The sequence below is a fragment of the Tinamus guttatus genome, unplaced genomic scaffold (genome assembly GCF_059628265.1).
Source record: "Tinamus guttatus ecotype Peru unplaced genomic scaffold, ASM5962826v1 Tinamus_guttatus_pri_ptg000080l, whole genome shotgun sequence".
NCBI classification, from domain to species: Eukaryota; Metazoa; Chordata; class Aves; order Tinamiformes; family Tinamidae; genus Tinamus; species Tinamus guttatus.
Genome location: NW_028288614.1, coordinates 1,073,939 through 1,091,555, shown reverse-complemented (window position 1 = coordinate 1,091,555; position 17,617 = coordinate 1,073,939). Strand labels below are relative to the sequence as shown.

General features: G+C 39.0%; 1 protein-coding gene across 1 annotated transcript in view; it reads right to left on the bottom strand.

The window, feature by feature from the left end:
• CD2AP (CD2 associated protein) overlaps positions 1–15,618 on the bottom strand; it is a 68,626-nt gene extending 53,008 nt beyond the window's left edge. The window contains exon 1 of the mRNA XM_088520110.1: positions 15,456–15,618. Coding sequence (XP_088376236.1) covers positions 15,456–15,459 — 4 coding nt within the window. The 5' untranslated portion in view covers positions 15,460–15,618. The remainder of the gene's footprint in view (positions 1–15,455) is intronic.
• Between the last annotated feature and the right edge of the window lie 1,999 nt (positions 15,619–17,617).

The following is a 17,617-nucleotide window of genomic DNA, read 5'->3' as shown; positions in this document are numbered from 1 at the left end:
AAACTGACTTAGATCAGCATCTTACTTCATTGCTATAGTCAAGATGAGGACTGCACTTTAAGCAAATCTCCAAATCATCCTCATATTACTGTGCCTTGGTTCACAATGCAGAGCAGTCTCACGGAAATTAAGATGGATATCTTCCCAGTGAAATTAAATGGGAGATATGTAACCCTGCAGGAACCTTAAGACACTCTAATTGTTAAAGGGCATGAAGTTGACCGAACCAAACTAAAACTAGGATGAAATAAAAACACCAAAACATATCTCCAATAACAGCTCTACAGATACATCTTTTCTTTTTTTCTACTCACTGCTTTGCACATAGCCAAAAGTTGCCATGAAACCACATACTAAAATAACACTTAAATAAAGCAAGTTGACATGAATCCACTAGCCTTTTATTTAAGGAATAGCTTTCCAAGCTATTAAGGAACCTACTTAACTAGAAGAAACCATATAGTCAACATGTTTCGCCATGCAGTTCACCCTGTCCTTCAGTAATCAGTAAGTTCAGGTCGCGCCATATCGACCAACAAACACTGCAATTGAGCAGAGCTGGGCAGAGCCATCTCAGTTGTTCTCATGAGGACTAATTAAAGAATAAATTGCCCTGAGTAAGGCGTTCTGCCTTCAGAATAGCTCAAAAGGAAGCCAAACATTGGCTGTACCGCTGCGGAAATGCCAGTGACACATAACAGAGCCATTCTGACCTGTGCCTACTCCCAAGTGAGCTATTCCAGTCGTGCCACCTTCCATCCTCACAAAGAGCTCATAGCAAAGCTAAATATTACTTCCTGTTCCTGAAACTTCTATCGTCTTTCACTCGTAGATTATTCAAACACACAGAAGCTAAATGCGTAGAATTTATTAGCTAAGGCGCTGAGCAAACAAGCATTGCTTTCAAGCAACTCAGACACCTCCAAGGCACTATTGGACCCAAGTTAATTCTAGATAAAACTAGCCCAGCTGTGTCAACCCACATGCAGGAAACACAGTGAAATCCTGCAGATATCTGACCAGGGTCCAAGTTGCATTTACTCCATCCAGAGTAATAACCTTTCTGCTCACTCCAAAACACTCCAGGCATCAAAAGGAGCATTAGTTTAGGGGCAGCTTTAGATGAAAATGGTGACCTGATGTCATACTGCATAGTTGAATTGAATTATAAACAACCTCATGAGACCTCCTTGCACTTTCTTACCAGTTTTCTAGCATAAGAACTCAGCAGTAAGAGCACAGCCTCAGCCTGAGCTCGCAACGCTCGCATACGGTGCTGTGCCTGAGCCATTAAGTCTCCCAATAGTAGAGGCCAATGGGCAAAGACAAGTCACCATCTTTAGAGAAAAACGGTGTCATCACTGAACTGAAAATAAGTTTACATACCCACACTAGGCCCTCATACGTCCAAGATGTAACATGAGGTCTGTACAATCACGTAAACTAAATAAAAACATTAAGTTCATTCTTGCTTTTCAAAACTTCGCCCAAATCCTTGTAGTTGAGGTGACATCTCAAAGTCTCGGTTTCTGGACAAGTAAGTCTTCCAGCCCTATCCTTCACTTCCAAGTCCCTTCAACCACAGACCATGGTGAAGCTTATCCAGAAAGCATTCTCCAAGGAATCAATAAATCCTTTACACTACAAGCAATCTCATACACACAAAAAAGAGACATTTGTATATTCAATAGTTTTCAAAATTACTTAATAATTTAGAAAGTACCCTTCAATTCTTACAAGAAGCATATTATATACTGTCCTACCTATAGTTTTTAGAATGGAAATATAAGAAATACAAACTCAACCAGAAAGAAACTTGTAAACATGTTCTGTAAGTCTCACCAAATCCAATACCCACAAAATCCTATATCACATTTGGGACTTTACTTCCCCACATCTCAGCATCAGCAGCTATTCTTAGTTTCCCATTCTGATTAAGAATTTCGAAGATCAAGGCAAAAACAGAAGTTATTAATAGGAGCACGGAAAGGGGGAGCCAAAAGGCAATTTTGTTTTTTCGTTTTTGTTAAATTATTTGTTTTCCCCCTACAGTATGGAGTCCCACCATGTCTTATGCCTTGCAATGATAAGCACAGAAAAGTCTTTTAATGAGAGCTTACCACAATTTTAAGTGTGTAATACTATTAATAAAAAGGTTAACAGTACTTAGTATCAGTATGTTCTCTTTCAGAGACATACTGTAGTTGACAGGTGATCCGAATGATCTGCCAGAGTCCCCATTAAGTTTCTCATGCTTCTAATTCTACATTTTTATTTCACATGCAAATCAGCAGGCCAAACTGATTGCGATTTAATTTTAACCACTGAACCCTTCTTCCTAAAATAACTTCCTATTGCTAAGCCCCTGACATCCCAATTGTTAACTCTCAGACAACATGACTCCTGGCAGCTCTGTTCACTCACTGTACAGTCAATGATATGGCAATTTGAGTAAAGTTCCCCTTTTTATTTTTGAGTGTCTACCACTCTTCCACACTATGTCTATAACTAGCTTTATGCCATGTCACTCCTTTCTAGCTCAAACATTTTCTCCTTAGACCAGCAATTTCCCCCTCAGCAACAGCTTGCCTGAAAAAGAGAACTAGAACAAAAATAACAGTCTACTTATGAGACAGTGACAAAAAACAGGCCCCCTGGTTTTAACTACAGCACTAGACTGTCTGGAAGCCACCCTGGATTTGCCTGGCATTTTTAGTTTGAAGAATGTAGCATTGAGTTTCTCAAGAAGTGCCTTAATGCACATTTATAATAAAAGATTATGCCTAATTTTACAAACCAGTAAGATCGGCTGAAGTAATTAAGAAAATAACCAACTGAAAACTAACAAAAAGTATGCCTTTCCTCCCAATCCAACTGCTTGGGGTCATGAAAAATCCATATTCTAATAGTAACTCTCTCAAAAAAAGTGTTTCTCAAGCTGCAGTAAAATTAACAAAAGAATTTGTGAAAGAAACTAAATATAGACAGCATAACAGAGGTCTTGTCTAGTAATACTCCGTGAAACATTACAGATACAAAGAATACATGCCTCATTTTCCTACTCCAGGTCTCTAACATGCAACCTTATATTTAACTTTCTGCATGAACTGATAGAAAATATTTAAAAATATATTAATGATCATCAAAAATACAAAAATATACTAAATTTCCTCTCCCCAAAAGCATGCCATTCCCATACATGCCCTCAGAATTAAACAATGCACCTTGCAGAATATAGCAATATACATAATTACTAGCCAGACAGGGAAAAGAAGGATTTTAGACATACATTTCTCACTGTACATAAAACTTACACTAGAAGATGCCTCTAAGTCTTTTCCAATATTATTAGAAATACTTATGTCAAACTCAAACTCAGTAAACTCACCCTAAACCTTCTTTTGCTCCTACACTTCTATCAGTAAGAAGCACTGCATTTTAAACCCTGCCTGGATGCCACCCTGTGCCACGTGCTCTAGGTGTCTCTGCTTGTGCAGGGAGGTGGGACTGGATGATCTCTAAAGGTCCCTTCCAGCCTTAACCATTCCAGGATTCTGGGATTTCCCCTGCACACAACCAAATGCAGGAATGTGGCAAGATAAGAGGTAAAGAAGCATTAGACTAAATCTGTAGTAACTACAGGTATTTCAGACTACCTTATAAGGAAAGAAGAGGTCAAAATGCTTCATCTGGGAAATTATGTTCAGCTCAAAGTGACATTTTATGCTTCTTGCACTTTCTTTCATTGTGTCTGAGGCAGAGACAGGCCAGGAAATGAGAGGTGACACCTGCAGGAAGGGTGGGCTCCCCAATCAAGGACAATTATCTTCACCAGAGAAGGTAAATACTGACACTAACTTGATAAGGGATATTTTGAAAAGGCACAGGGGACTGAAAAAGAGAAAAAAAAAAGGCACCCGCATTTCCTCAAGCCATGACTCAGATACTGTTCCATACATAAACTTGCATCTCTTTCTCTTTTCCTACCCCGAAGTTAATTTTATAACATCTTTTTGGCAAAATATTCAAGGTGAATCATGAAACAATAAACTACAAGTCTGCTAAAATGAGACCATGCCAAAAAGCTCTAAAGAACAAAGTGATTGTAACTCATTTCAATTTACATCCAAAGCACTAAATATGCAACAAAAGTACAGTGTCAACACTGCACTTAATCGTTCTTTAGCAATTTCTTTGGAAAATCCTCCACTAATTAATTAGCTCACAAAATTACATTTGAAGCAGAAGACTCTTGCTCATCTTAGCTAGAAGTGCTTTTACAAAATTGCAGGAAAAAAAATAGAGATTATATATATATATAAATGTCTTTGTATTTGAATTATATAAAAGATTCCTTCTTTCAATACCAGACTCTGTGTTACAAAAGTAATACAAACACTCCAGCTCCTCCTGCAGATAGTTTTGAGGACTCTCATCTAGCCAAAATGTGCAACACAATCATGGCCCCAGGTTATGAATTCATAAGCTACAAAAACAAGAAAGTCTCTGAAAGTCTTTTGCTTTAAAATCAAAAGAAAATTCCTTTCACACATTAACAACAAAACAAAATAATAAAAAAAAAACACACAAAACCAAAACACAAATCAGATGGCCTTCGATTTGGCTTATGCAGAATGACAACTACAATTCCTGCAAACATGGCAAAAATCTGCCTCTGAATTAAACTGATGGAAACTTGAAAGCATCATATGGAGCATGCACAAAGTGTTCCTTCATCTTCAAAAACAGGAATGATGCAATCCCCTGAATGGTCCCAGATTGGGTTCTTTCAAAAACCACAAAATATGTTTAGCATTAAAACAGAGGCAAGTGTTTCTAAATGACTTCATGTTCAGTCAGAATGACCCATACTAATTACTGCATTAATGAAGTCAATTTACATTTTAGTGTGGAAATTTTATCTATAAGAAACAAAGTGTTGATTGAAAACCATAGAAAAATCCTTATGTGACAGATTTTTTTTTTTTAAAACAAAAGCCGATAAAACCTGTGAATGCTCAAGGGCACCCTACAATTTCAACCAAACAGCTTTAAATGAAACACGATTGCTTCATTAGCTCAATTAGCATGTCCTAAAAATTAGAAGATGGAGTCTTTTAAATATCTATCTATAACCTGAATCTGGAAGAACTAAAATATACCTTATTATTGCATATTAACTTCAGCATAAGATAATAAAAATCACAATTTAAATCAGCATGATTTGCAATATTTAGAATCACAAGAGAGAGGAGAGAAAAAAAAAGGGGGGGGGTTGGTTCTAGAGGAGCTTTGAAGGTCACTTACTCCAAACTGCTAAAAGCATAGCCAACTCCCAAGTTAAATGAGGTCACACAGGGCTTTTTCCAGCCAAATTCTGCAAGTCTCCAAAGGATGTTGATTACACAATCATCTCTGGGCACCTGTTCCAGCACTCCGAGCGATTTTTCTTTTCTTCTCTGACAATGGGAATTCCAATGGGATGCAACTTGCAACGACTGCCTCGTGTCTTCCCACTACACATCTGAAAAGGCCCTTCTCTCCAATTCCCCGTGAGGCAGCAGCAATCTGCTTTTAAGCACCCTTACCCCCAGCCTTCTCTTGCCTTGACTAAACAAACTTTTTGTACACGTAATGCACTAGCCTCCTAACCATGTTTCACCAGTTTGTTGGCATCTCTCTTGCACTTGAGGGGAAAGCGGAACAAAACTGGACACAATATTTAGATTTTTATTATTTTAGCTCCAGCCTTGTGAGTGCCAAGCAGAGGGGAACAATCCCTCCCCTTGTCCTGCGAGCTGCTTTCTGCCTATGCAGTCTGGCACACAGTGCGTTTTTATTGATGCAAGGGCTGGCTGCCGACTTGTCCCTCCTGCTGGGGCTCGCAGGGTCATTTCTACAGAGCTGCTATCAAACCAGGCAGGCCTGAGTCTGCACTAATGTGAGGCTGGATCCCTCCTAGGTGCTGGATTATGCATCTGGATTTTGAAAACACGGGAAGGGTTAGAGAAAAAAAATCTCAAAAGTGTTGCCCATAGCAGAGACATTCACCATTCCCTCATCTTGTCCATAGGGCCAGTAATTTTACTGCAGAAGATGATCATTTTTTTGAACAAGTTTTGCCCTTCATAAACCACACTGCAGCTCCCAATCACGTTCTTTACGTCATACACTTCAAAACAGCTTTCCTGCTCCACATTTCTACAAAGAACTGAGGTGAGGATGCCTGCAGTTCCTCATACTCTCGTCATCTTTATTACGAAAGCAACAGTAAGCCCAGAATGTAGCAACAAAGAAAAAAAAATAGAAAGCAAGATCTAAGATCTTGATAGGTATCCAAGAGATGTTCTGCAGAACACCCGAGTTTCATTTTTGCTCTTATTATGCCCACTTCCGTGCTAGGTACTCAGAATTTTGGAGAAGCCAGATCATTTTTCTCAGTACCAAGAATGAATTTGTGTACTTGAATGAACCAAAGCTTATGTGAACATGCCTATCAGCCTCACTCTATTCCCCAGAACCCATTCCTATACAATCACTAGGTTGAAATACAGCAAAAATATGACTCAGTTTTTTTTTTTTTTTTTTTATTCCCTCTCAGGGTCAGCATAAAACGTCCAAGTTACAGCCCTCACTGAGGAAAAGACTTCTGTACAAACCCAACAGTGCTGCTCTTCTGTAACCTGCTGGCTGGCTAATCACCAAAAATGTAGCTTGGAAACAGCTACAGCATGTGTTATGTCTTGCATAGCTAATTGATAGGAACACAGAACTGTAGGTATTTGAAGAATTTGGGAAGGGAGAAAAGACAGAACATAATGAAAAATAGTCTGGAGCAAGGGTCATTACAGTCAGGAGACAGAGGGGAAAAAAAAAGAAAGAAATAGAAATGAAGGAAATACTTTTGACCGTCTCCACGCATTTTCATAATTACCAGGCAAAAGTCCCACAACCCAGTGACATAGAAAAATACAGAGAGAATCATCAATGTTACATCACTTTATATATATAGGTCAGGTTTCTACTACTTCAAACACTACTTAGAACTGCAAAAAAAATAATGGGATAGGCTGCATATTAAGTCCTATTGCAAACATATGCCTAATTTAATAACTGTTTTCAGAGATCTGAATAAATACATATGAAATAATCCACACTTTTTAAAATTCTCTCTCTGGAATTGGAGGAAACTGAATTTTATGCAAGCTCAGTTATACTCCTACTTGAAAACGACTGCTGGTTCAATTCACATACAGCCTCATGATATTACAATGAAACACTTTCAAGCATTCCTCCAGTACAAGACACAGAAGACTTCTGTGGTGGTTTCCCAGCATTACATTCTTAAATAAACGATGGCCACAGTAAAAGCAGATTCTACCATACTTTAACTTCTCAAAAACTACGATTGTCTTGCCCTTTCTAGACGCATTCTCTTTTGCTCTGCTGTACTTTCAGCACCACGCATAATTTGGCTCAGACATGTGAAGGACTGTATTTGATTTCCAAAAGCAAAACAGTAAAGTTTGTAACAGTTTATCCTTAACAAAATACTATATTCTGCTGTTTGTAAACACTCTTCCGAAAGACCTGTTTTCTTATCCAACATAACCACAGCAGTACGGGATTAACATATTCACTTGTCCTATGAATTAATCCCTTAAGCGTGTCTATTTCCCCAACTTCAGAATGGCACTACATGTTACCTTGCTTCAGAACGGTTCTAATTCACATGAATACAAGGAGTTGTATATGGCTTTCAAAGGTATGAGCAGCTTTCAAACTGCCCACGGCTCACTCATCAGATGATAATCTGAAACTCTGCAGGTACTTCAAAACAGCTTGTAAATCTAGCAAAATTTGTTAAGTCATAAGAAAAATCTTTATTCTTCACTTACCCACCGACTGAACTGGCTATACTGGTCTGCTTTTCAAGAATGTTTGCTTTGGTCATTTACAGAGAACACAGTCAGTTACATCTACATTGACAATTTCAGGATGTCACAGAAATGAATGACCCTGCACTCCACTCTCTCTGACCCTCTCTCCACTGACTCCCAGGGACTGCCTGCTCTTGGTACCTCTTCTCTCACATTGGTCTAGAAATTATGCTTGTTGCAGGGCGTGTCAGTTTAGTTTCCTGCCAAATCAGCCAGCTGGTTCTCTTTGAGCACGATTTAACTCTGGCTAGTTTCTTGAACCAGGCTATCCTTCAGACCCGTGAGCGCTAAATCTGCCAAAAAGAAAGGTTAAAGAATGCATTGATTAGGGGGCATCATCCAAGGACTTGACTATATAGGAAATGATAAATCTAGTACTTCATTGGCCAATCAGTTTTCACAGTATATTTCATTAACAGTAGCATTCAAATTACAAGGGAATCTTATATTTCCTGTTTTATGATAGCACCAAACAAGCAAAACAAGCAAAAAAAAAAGGCAGTCAAGTTTCAGTCAACTGCAGGAAATTAGAAGGTAAAAGTACAGAGAAAAGCTTGTACACACTGCATTCAAGCTAGTTAACCCAGTCTCAAAACATACACATTGCTGAGGAAGACAGAATCCAAAACACACAAAAACATGAGAAGTAACTGAATAGCAAGATCTAATAGTTTATAAACTAATTTCCCTTTAAGCCATTAATAAGACAATAAAGGGGAATGTAAGTTTCAAAAGGATACTTGCCTGGCTCAAATGAATGGAGCAGGGAACAAGGAGAATGAAAGGTGTTTTAAAGATGAAGAACAAGAAACATGATATAATCATTTTGCTGGTTCAAAGACACTATAAAGCACCATTAAAACAGACATTCAGGAGAAAGAAGTTTCAGCTTGGATCAAGTGCAAAGTAACTATTGGCTAACATGAATTAAAAAGAATAAATAAAAAGGACAAATTCTCCCCCTTCTCTGGCTCTTGAAATATACTCCCACTCCCCTCTTGCACAGGAGACAGTGTAACCACAGAGTAAGGCCATTCAGCTTGCTGACGGGGCAAAAAAACAACCTGCCAAAAAGAAGTTCCTACCACATCAGCGAGCTTATCAATTCACACTGCGGCCTCATAACCACGAGAGCCAAAGCAAGAAAAGGAGAGAACCACAAAGCTCTGGCCCGTTTCGGCAGCAGCTCACAGTTATCTCTAATGAAGCACAAGGTGAAACTGCACTCAGAACGACTTCGGGATAAGAGAGATTACATACAACCCAAATATTAAAGCAAAGACTTTCATAACTAAAGATATAACTCAGAAGAAAAGCAATGTGATTCTTTTTGTTAGAGAGTGAAAACCTTTTGAAACTAGTAGTTTCATTATGACAAGCAGTGAGATGGAGACTTCTCAGGTCCCCCCCCCCAAAAAAATAAAAAAAAAATCAATTATTGTATAGTAATGATTTGTGGCATTCCTAAAAAAAAGGCAAAAGCAGAATAAAACAGAAGCAATCCAGCTAGTGAAAAATAACTATATGAGATTGAGATAAACTGCTATACTCCCAATAAATCCACACTGAAGAGCTAAAGCTGTAAGATTCTAACAGGTTTTACTTCAATAAATACTATAAACATGCATTAACTGGCAGCGCTGTAACTAGCATCCTTACCCTTCTCCTGCCTCCATTCACTTTTTTTGTAGCCATCAGTTTCCTCAACTTATAGAGAACCAAACTGGCTGACAACTACTCCAGAAGCTTAAAATATTTAAGCTCCATATACAGTCAGAAATGTTTGAGTAAGAATGACCATTTAGAATGACCAATTCTGTCCAGGAGGTAAAAACTAATGACTTAAGAGTCTTCTTTAAATGGCAAGTCAGGCAATTTTCCAGGAACTCTGGAAAAAAAAAATGCCTTCTTAGTTTAAAACTAAAATAGAAATCAGAATATCATTAAAAACTCTAACCCACAAAAAAATTTCACTGTAGCCACGACATGGGTGCAGCAGAAGCAAAAGGAGATTATCTTTTATTGCCTAAAACTATTTATGTATTCCTAAAATCTGTCTTCACTATTGTCAAAAAAGTATTGTGTTCCTGGTAATTTAGGTAGTGTTAGAAGGAGAACACTAGCTTAAGTTATCTAAATATTTTTAAACAATACTGTTCCTGTTTGAACTAAAGAGATTTATAAAATTTAGTTTGAATTTGTAACAAAACAGCAAATCCAAACCCTACACAGGTTACACATTCATAAACCAAAGTCACCTGCCTTCAGACACTTAAGCAGACAGACCTCTGCTTCATTTTTCCAGAGAACTATATCAGCAACCTTTTTTTCCTGTAACATCACAAGATAGCACTGTTTAAATTGCTGAAACAAAGGGAAAATTCTCCACAGAGATATTCTTACTACAAACTAACAGAAAATTAAGTGCATTTTATCATTCTTCAAAAAATCAGATGAGTTTTTTTTTAAATAATGCAGATTTATCTCACCAAAAATAATCCCACCTATTATTATTATTATTAGTAATAATCTTCACTTCTTCCATTCACTTCATTCAAAATCCCAGAAAATGCAAGACTTCACATTGACTATATAAAGACAATGATTCCCAAATACGACTAGAGCAGCAAAATGAAGTCCCAACCAAAAGTATTTGTTGCTGTTAGGAAAAGTAAACATTTGTGCTAGTGTCACAATGTTACTTGACTGTAGTAAAGTTTATGCCAAAAATCACAAAATAACTTAGGTTGGAAGGAATCTACAGAGGTCATCTAGATGCATCTCCTATTCAAAGCAAGGCTAACATCACAAGCAAGTCTTGTTGCACTATTGTTTAACATAGGAAGTGAGCACTCTGTAAAACAGGTAGCCCAACAGATCACTTAGTACTCCAGTCCTGCTAGCAATCATTGTGCATTGTGACATGGGCAAAACAAACGCAGAGTTAAACTCATTGTCACAGTGACAGAGCTGTACAGAACTATATTCCCTGCACATTTAAGAAAATAAGGAAAAGCATAAGATGACTTTGCCTTTGTTGATGATGGAGTACATTTCAGACTGTTAGCAAATTCACAGTTCAGAATAAAGCAAATTGCGGAGGTGAAGAGTCAGGAAAAGGAAAGAGTTGAACATTATTGACATCTAATTACATTAAAGAAATAAAGGAAGCCCCTTAAAAACAAAAGGCTAAACACGCACAGCTAGCACAGAGAAAGTTAGATATTTACAATGTTGCCCTAAGTTGCAATTTCAAGTTAAACACCTTCTATTGGGTACAGGTCAGTTGAGCTAAAAGTTTACCAGGATCAACCATGGATTTTCTGCTGGAAATAACTACACACCAGATCCCCTAGCAAAACAATAAAACGATCTGATTGTCTTACCCACTTCTGTCAAGATGACCTAACTTAATTTAGGCACTTTCACTGCTCTGATTTCCTGAGAAATCATTTTTATGAAACTGGGTTAGGGAGATATTGGGCAAGCAGTCACGTGTAACAGCATGTCTGAGGAAACAGAAGTGACAGGAAGAGCAAAGCACTGACAAGCGGACAGATAGGGACGGAGCAGGCAGGGGAGGGCACCCGAAAAAACACACCTCACCAAAGGACAAAAAAAGTTAACACAGACAGACAACAAGGCGAAGGAAGTCACTGAAAGTGAAGAAACTTCAAAGGAAAGATCTTATCTATGTGAAATAAAACACTAGGAATTAATAAGGAAAGAAAACCAACCAAGATAGCAAATATCGTTACACCCCTATGCAGAACGAGACTTAGCAGTGTACTCAGAGAGTAAAGTGGCACCAAAAAAAAAAAAAAAAACCCAACAAGGAAGCCACATGGAACAGCTTCTATTTGAGGACAGCAACAGCATGAAGACTTTGAAAACCGAACAACTGACCAAGCGCAAAGTAAACCTGTAAGATAACAGCTGCACAAAGAGGTCACCAATGAAGCATTTCCCATTTCTCAAGGCACAAAGAAGTTGGACCCATCAAGCAGCAGCTTCAAACAAACAAACCAAAGAAAAACAACACTAACCAAAAGAAAGGAAGTATTTCCCACACACATACAACCCACTCTTGCTGAACTGAGAATCTCGCTGCCACAGGAAGCTGGAGGCCAAAAGCCACATTCCTCTTTGACCCCATTTTTAGAAGGCAGGGCTGGCCCACCGCTATCTATTAAAAGATATGGTCAAAATGCAAACACTGCTGAGAAAGTCCATAAATTAATAACTGGGAGAAAAAGTCAATGAAGAACTTTCTATGCCTGACATGTTTTGCATACCCTTTCCCCGCATACCTCCACACACCATGCACCTCAGCAAGAGCCAAACTGCCAAATTCTCTAGCAACATGATGACAGCGCTGTTAAAATGTCCGCACCCTTAATGAATTTCTAAATGATTTGAAACTGAGATAAGGACATTATTAGGTAATGCAAGTGCACATAAATGCATTAGTGACTTGCAACATTACCTGAAGACTCTTTTTTTTTTTTTTTTTTTTTTTAAATTAGAAGAGCTAATCATGAAGACATATTTTTATTAGTTCTCACAATACTACTTAACATTTAAACAATCTAACACTAACACATGTTGTAAAAGCTCAGTCCAGTTAGAGGGCTTTGTCTGCAACATATTGGTGAAGAAAGCAAAAGATACAAACAAATCTAATGTGCCATGAATTCATGGACTAGAGCAAGTTACTACAAATATATTTGGTTTACAGAAGTTGCTGGCAATGAAGATATACGTCCAGCTTCTTAAGGTATCCCACAATTATAAAATCTTCTAGAGATTAAATGTAGCAAATTAGAATGAAATAAATATGGATGAATAAAACAATCATATATCAAAGCCAACACCAATTAAAAGAAATCAAATAAAATAGGGCAAAAAAAAAGAATATAGCTAATAAGATGATGGCAAAAATCCAGTAGACTTTAGTGTATCACTGTGGTAAAACACTAGCTATTGATAAGTATTTCACACTTACCTAAAAAGCTAACCAAATGGAACAAGACACAGGAAATTTTAGTTTCATACCACTAATTTAGCTCAATCCTCTTGACACCATATGAAATATAAACAAAATTTTGCAATTATAACAAGGAGAATTATCAGTTATCTGGACATAGAAATAAGCTATTAATGTGTGGAGCTCTAAAATCTTCCTCTTAATGGCAACCTACCCAAAACAGCAAAAAGATAATTCAGTCAAATACAGTCTCTTTTTTCCTCCCCTCCGAAAACATCTGAACAGATTTTTCCTTCAATTAATCCATTTCTCCATCTGCTTGCAAACTCACATACTGAATGATGATGATTATTTGCTTTCTTTACCACACTAACAACAGAGCTTCAGCAGGCATCTCTGAACATAACTAGTGAACAATAGACGATATAAAGTACCACAATAACATTCACCCTCTCCTCATCACAGTGCCTGAACAAAAAAAAAAAATCTTCTTTCAAAATTAATCTCTAGCCATTACAAGAACCTGTTCCAAGGCATTTTGTGCTTCCGTCTTTCTCCTCCTGGTTCCTCCAGATTCATATTGTCCTTTTAACTCTCTGCAAGTCTCAGAAACTTACCCCCAAATTTCTCATGCATATGCCTCACTAGGCCTATCTTAGTCAACTCTCATATGTGCAATCTGTTTCATATGCTGACATAAAAGACAAACAACCTCTTATCAGGAGCCAGCTCTACCATGACATCAGTAAGAAAACAATCAAATAATGGCTTCTCAAGGTAAGCATGAGGCCATTACTAAAACAAAACAAAAAGTTAGTATAGTGCAAACCCAAGTTAGTTTACAAGAGGCTTCTCCTTATCTTCCAGTGCGTTTTTACCGTATATTTTTCTCTGCGTTTTTCAGTCACAAGAAAATAAGACTTGAAAATCTGGATGAAGGACAACATCTTCATTGAAACCCCAGGCAGGAAGCTTTGAGATCCTTCTGCAATCCCTTATAAAGGTGTGCTGCTTGCCAGTGTTCTGGCCAGAGGCGTTTCTGTGTAATTGCCAATGCACACGAGTTCTTGAAGCAACTCATACAACAACAGCGCTCGACACAGCCAGCAGTCACCTCTGGAGTGGTAGTAACAGCTCATTATAGCTGTAATCAGAAGTAGCAAAACAAAGACACAACATAAACCAGTGATCTGTATTAATCTTGTTTACTATCAGTCTGAATGCTGGACTAAGAACTTTATTAAAACACATACAGTACATACAGTATTCCTAGTTGCATAATAATGTTATTAGTAGTTCAAACCTATTACATGTAAGCCCACAAGTATTTCACCTTTCAATAGTACACAATTGAATTCAGAATTTTAGTTACATTTTAGCTTTGTTAGTTTAGCATTTTTAGCTTTGCTAAAATGTAATCCTTTACACCATAGGAGCTGTCATCACAGGTCACAGCAGTAACTTAAATACTCACTTTTACTTTCCAGGTAACACAATGAAGCTCATAAAAGCATAAAGAATAGCAAGCCTTATCTATTCAGCACAATTCACACAAAGCACCAAAAAGTTATATAATTCTGTCTATCTCTGACATTATTCTGTTTATCTTTGCTTGTATAAACAAATGCAAACTTCATGTCTCCTCCTCCATATCTGACTTAATTTTAAATGCAAAAAAAGACTCCTTACAACACTCACAATATGGCCCTAAAGTGTAAAAATAAAATCACATCTTTATAACCACGAGAAATGCAAGTCAGGAGGAGTATCGTTTCCGTAGCATGATCCGCACGCCATGTGATTCTTCCCTCCTTTCTATGCAGGAGAGGTGAGGAAGCTAAGCTGCCCCAAACCCATGTGAACTTCCATTTAAATGCTTAAATGTTACTCGTTAAACTCTAAAATGTATGAGCCGGGGAGCACAAGGACACACTTTTTAATGTCGACAAAAAGGCCCCACACACACACACTCTCGCACAACCTCTGTGCCATAAGCAGCTCGTACAGGGCCATGGAGAAAGTAACATAACCCACACACAGACAACCGAGACGGAGATAAAACGGACAGTGGAAACGGGGGGAAACCTCTGCAGAAAAAAAGCAGAAGACCAGCGTTCATGCCATTCCTGCACACTTCTTATGCAGACGCTCTTAATTTTTTAACTAAGCGGAGTACAACTGAGTTTTGTCCAACACGGATATGAACTGGCACATTATGAAAAGCACAAGAAGTTAAAATTGCTTTAAAATAATAATAATAATGCCTTAGCAGAGGAATCAGTGAACCAGCAGCCGAAATCAAAGCGAGGGGGGTGTGGGGGAAACGACTTTTTACTCCTCACGCAACCGTCGCTTTGCTTCCTCCAGCCCGCCCGGGATCAGTATTTTCTACAAAAAAACCTCGCTGTACCCGCGGCCCGACCGCCACCAGACAAAGGGAGAGCAGGACAGGACCGGACCGATCCGGTCCGGTTCGGTTCGGTTCGGTTCGATCCTCCCGGGGTTCCGCGCCCGCCCGCCGCGCTCACCCATGCTGCGCCCGCCCGCCGCGGCTCGGCGGAGCGGCTCCGGGTCGCGGCGAGGCGCTCAGGCCGGGCACGGCGGCTCCATTCGCGGCGCCGCCGCCGGCAGCCCGGGGCCGAGGCGGCCGCTCTCCCGTCGCGTCGCTCCCGCCGCTCCCGCCTCTCGCCTCAGGCGAGCGCGAACCCCGCCGCCCGCCCCGCCCCGCCCCGCCGCGGGGGGCGCCAAATCCCGCGAGAGCTGCGCACCCCCCTCCCCCCCCCACGCCGGGCGACCGTTGCCAGGCGGTGTGACGTCACGCCCCCCCCTTCGCCATCGGCGCCACCGCAGGTGTCCGCCGCCCCCACCGCCATGTCGCACTACGCAGATTTAAAGCAAAATAGTGACTTTGGGGCCAAAGGGAAGAGTAAACGGCGCGGTTTGGGTGAAGATGAGGGAATGGGGGCACAGCAGGCCTCGCATAAATGGGGATCCTCCGTCTTCCCAATGCCCTCTGCTCATTCCTTGCCTGAGCGGCTCAAAATGAGGCATTTTTAGCCAAGTTTGGGACAAAATTAGCTTGATAAGAATGTCAAGTATTTCCAGCAGCCAGCTTTGGGTTTGCCTCCTTCTCATGGAATATAAGTTAAAAATAAGCTAGTATGAGCATCGAGGATAAGATGTGAAGACACGGGGTGGAAATGAGCATATATCATAATGTTTTTTTTAAAATCTTTTGTATTTCGAGGCAGACTCTTTCAGTTTTTCCAAGAGAAAAAGTGGGAACATGCACAGGATTGGGGGAATTTCCCTGGATTAGGAGCAGTGCTCAACTTTGATCCTCTGATACTCACTTGAGAGGAGAGCCTATTCTTTATAAAAATGTTAAACTCCCTCAGATTTATAATAGTTAGCAGCAAGATGAGAATTGGGACAGATATGAAACCTCCCTGTTAGAATTTGAAGTCACCCCAATAAAAAGTTAGAAAATAACTTTTGGGAGAATAAGTTATCCTCATTTGTCTTCTCTGTATAGATTTTTCTCTTCTGAAGAAGAATTACATAATAAAAAAAAATAGTTGAGGTAAATTATGAGTTTTACTCTACCTAGCAATTATTAACTTTTTGAGCCTTTTCCCAAAGCTAAATATAACTCTCAACACAGTCATTTCATTTTGCAAGAGGGATCATTGCACAGAGCTTGGTATTTACCTTTATAACTTAAGAATGATGCAAATTGTTGTGACCAGAAATGTTTTTTTTTTCCCTCACAGAAACAAGACTCTTCTTACCAAGGTAGTGAGAATTTCACTTGAACAACTTCTTTTTTGCCACTGTGGAAATCTGAAAATGCTTCTACTGCTTCCCAATAAAGAAACATAAATATGAAACTTCCAAACTGTCTCCCAGGAGTACAGCAAAGTAAAGGATCTGACCTTTTGCAAATACAAATCATATGGCAGCTGCTGTCAGTTATGGTTTCAGACACCTTGAGTAGTACATACATTGCAATAGTTGTACATTCCTCTTTAACCCAATAGGTTGTTCCCAGACATTCTAACTTGGCCAATTTTTGTGTTTTTTTACACTCTGCTGCATTTTTCATGACGACAACTCCTTGCACGGTAATATCCACTAAAATTTGCCTCGAAGCATATAGCACCTAGCCCAAAGCAGCTAAACAGTCTTGGCTGTAAAATTGGGCTCTACTTTCAACAACAGTTTCTACAAGGTAACATTGTGCTATGAAAAAAGCAAGGTTTATGTTTCAGACGTTAAAGAAGTTGTTAGATGAGAAAACTCCCTCTGGTGGCTTTAAGAAGTAGCTTATGTATTTCATTTCCAAAATGCTCACAGGGAGAAAATTCAGGTGGCACAGCCAGAATTCTACTATTTATTAACTTTTAGTTCTTTACAGTGCAGCCTTAATAGAATGATCCTTTAGCTGATTAATTTTGTGTATTATTGAAAGAAGAAAAAACAAAACAGTTTCCCTTTTCTTCCTACCCCACAGTAGATACTCTGTTATGTGGCAGACCACTTACTGATAGTAGGTGAGAGTACCTGGTCATAGCTGTTATTTTTTTAGCATCTCTTCTGAGGATTTGTGTAGTTTGTACTTGACTATTACAGTTAATTAATAAAAACCTGCAAGTAAAAGGGAGTTTTTGGAGGAACTGCATCCAGAGTG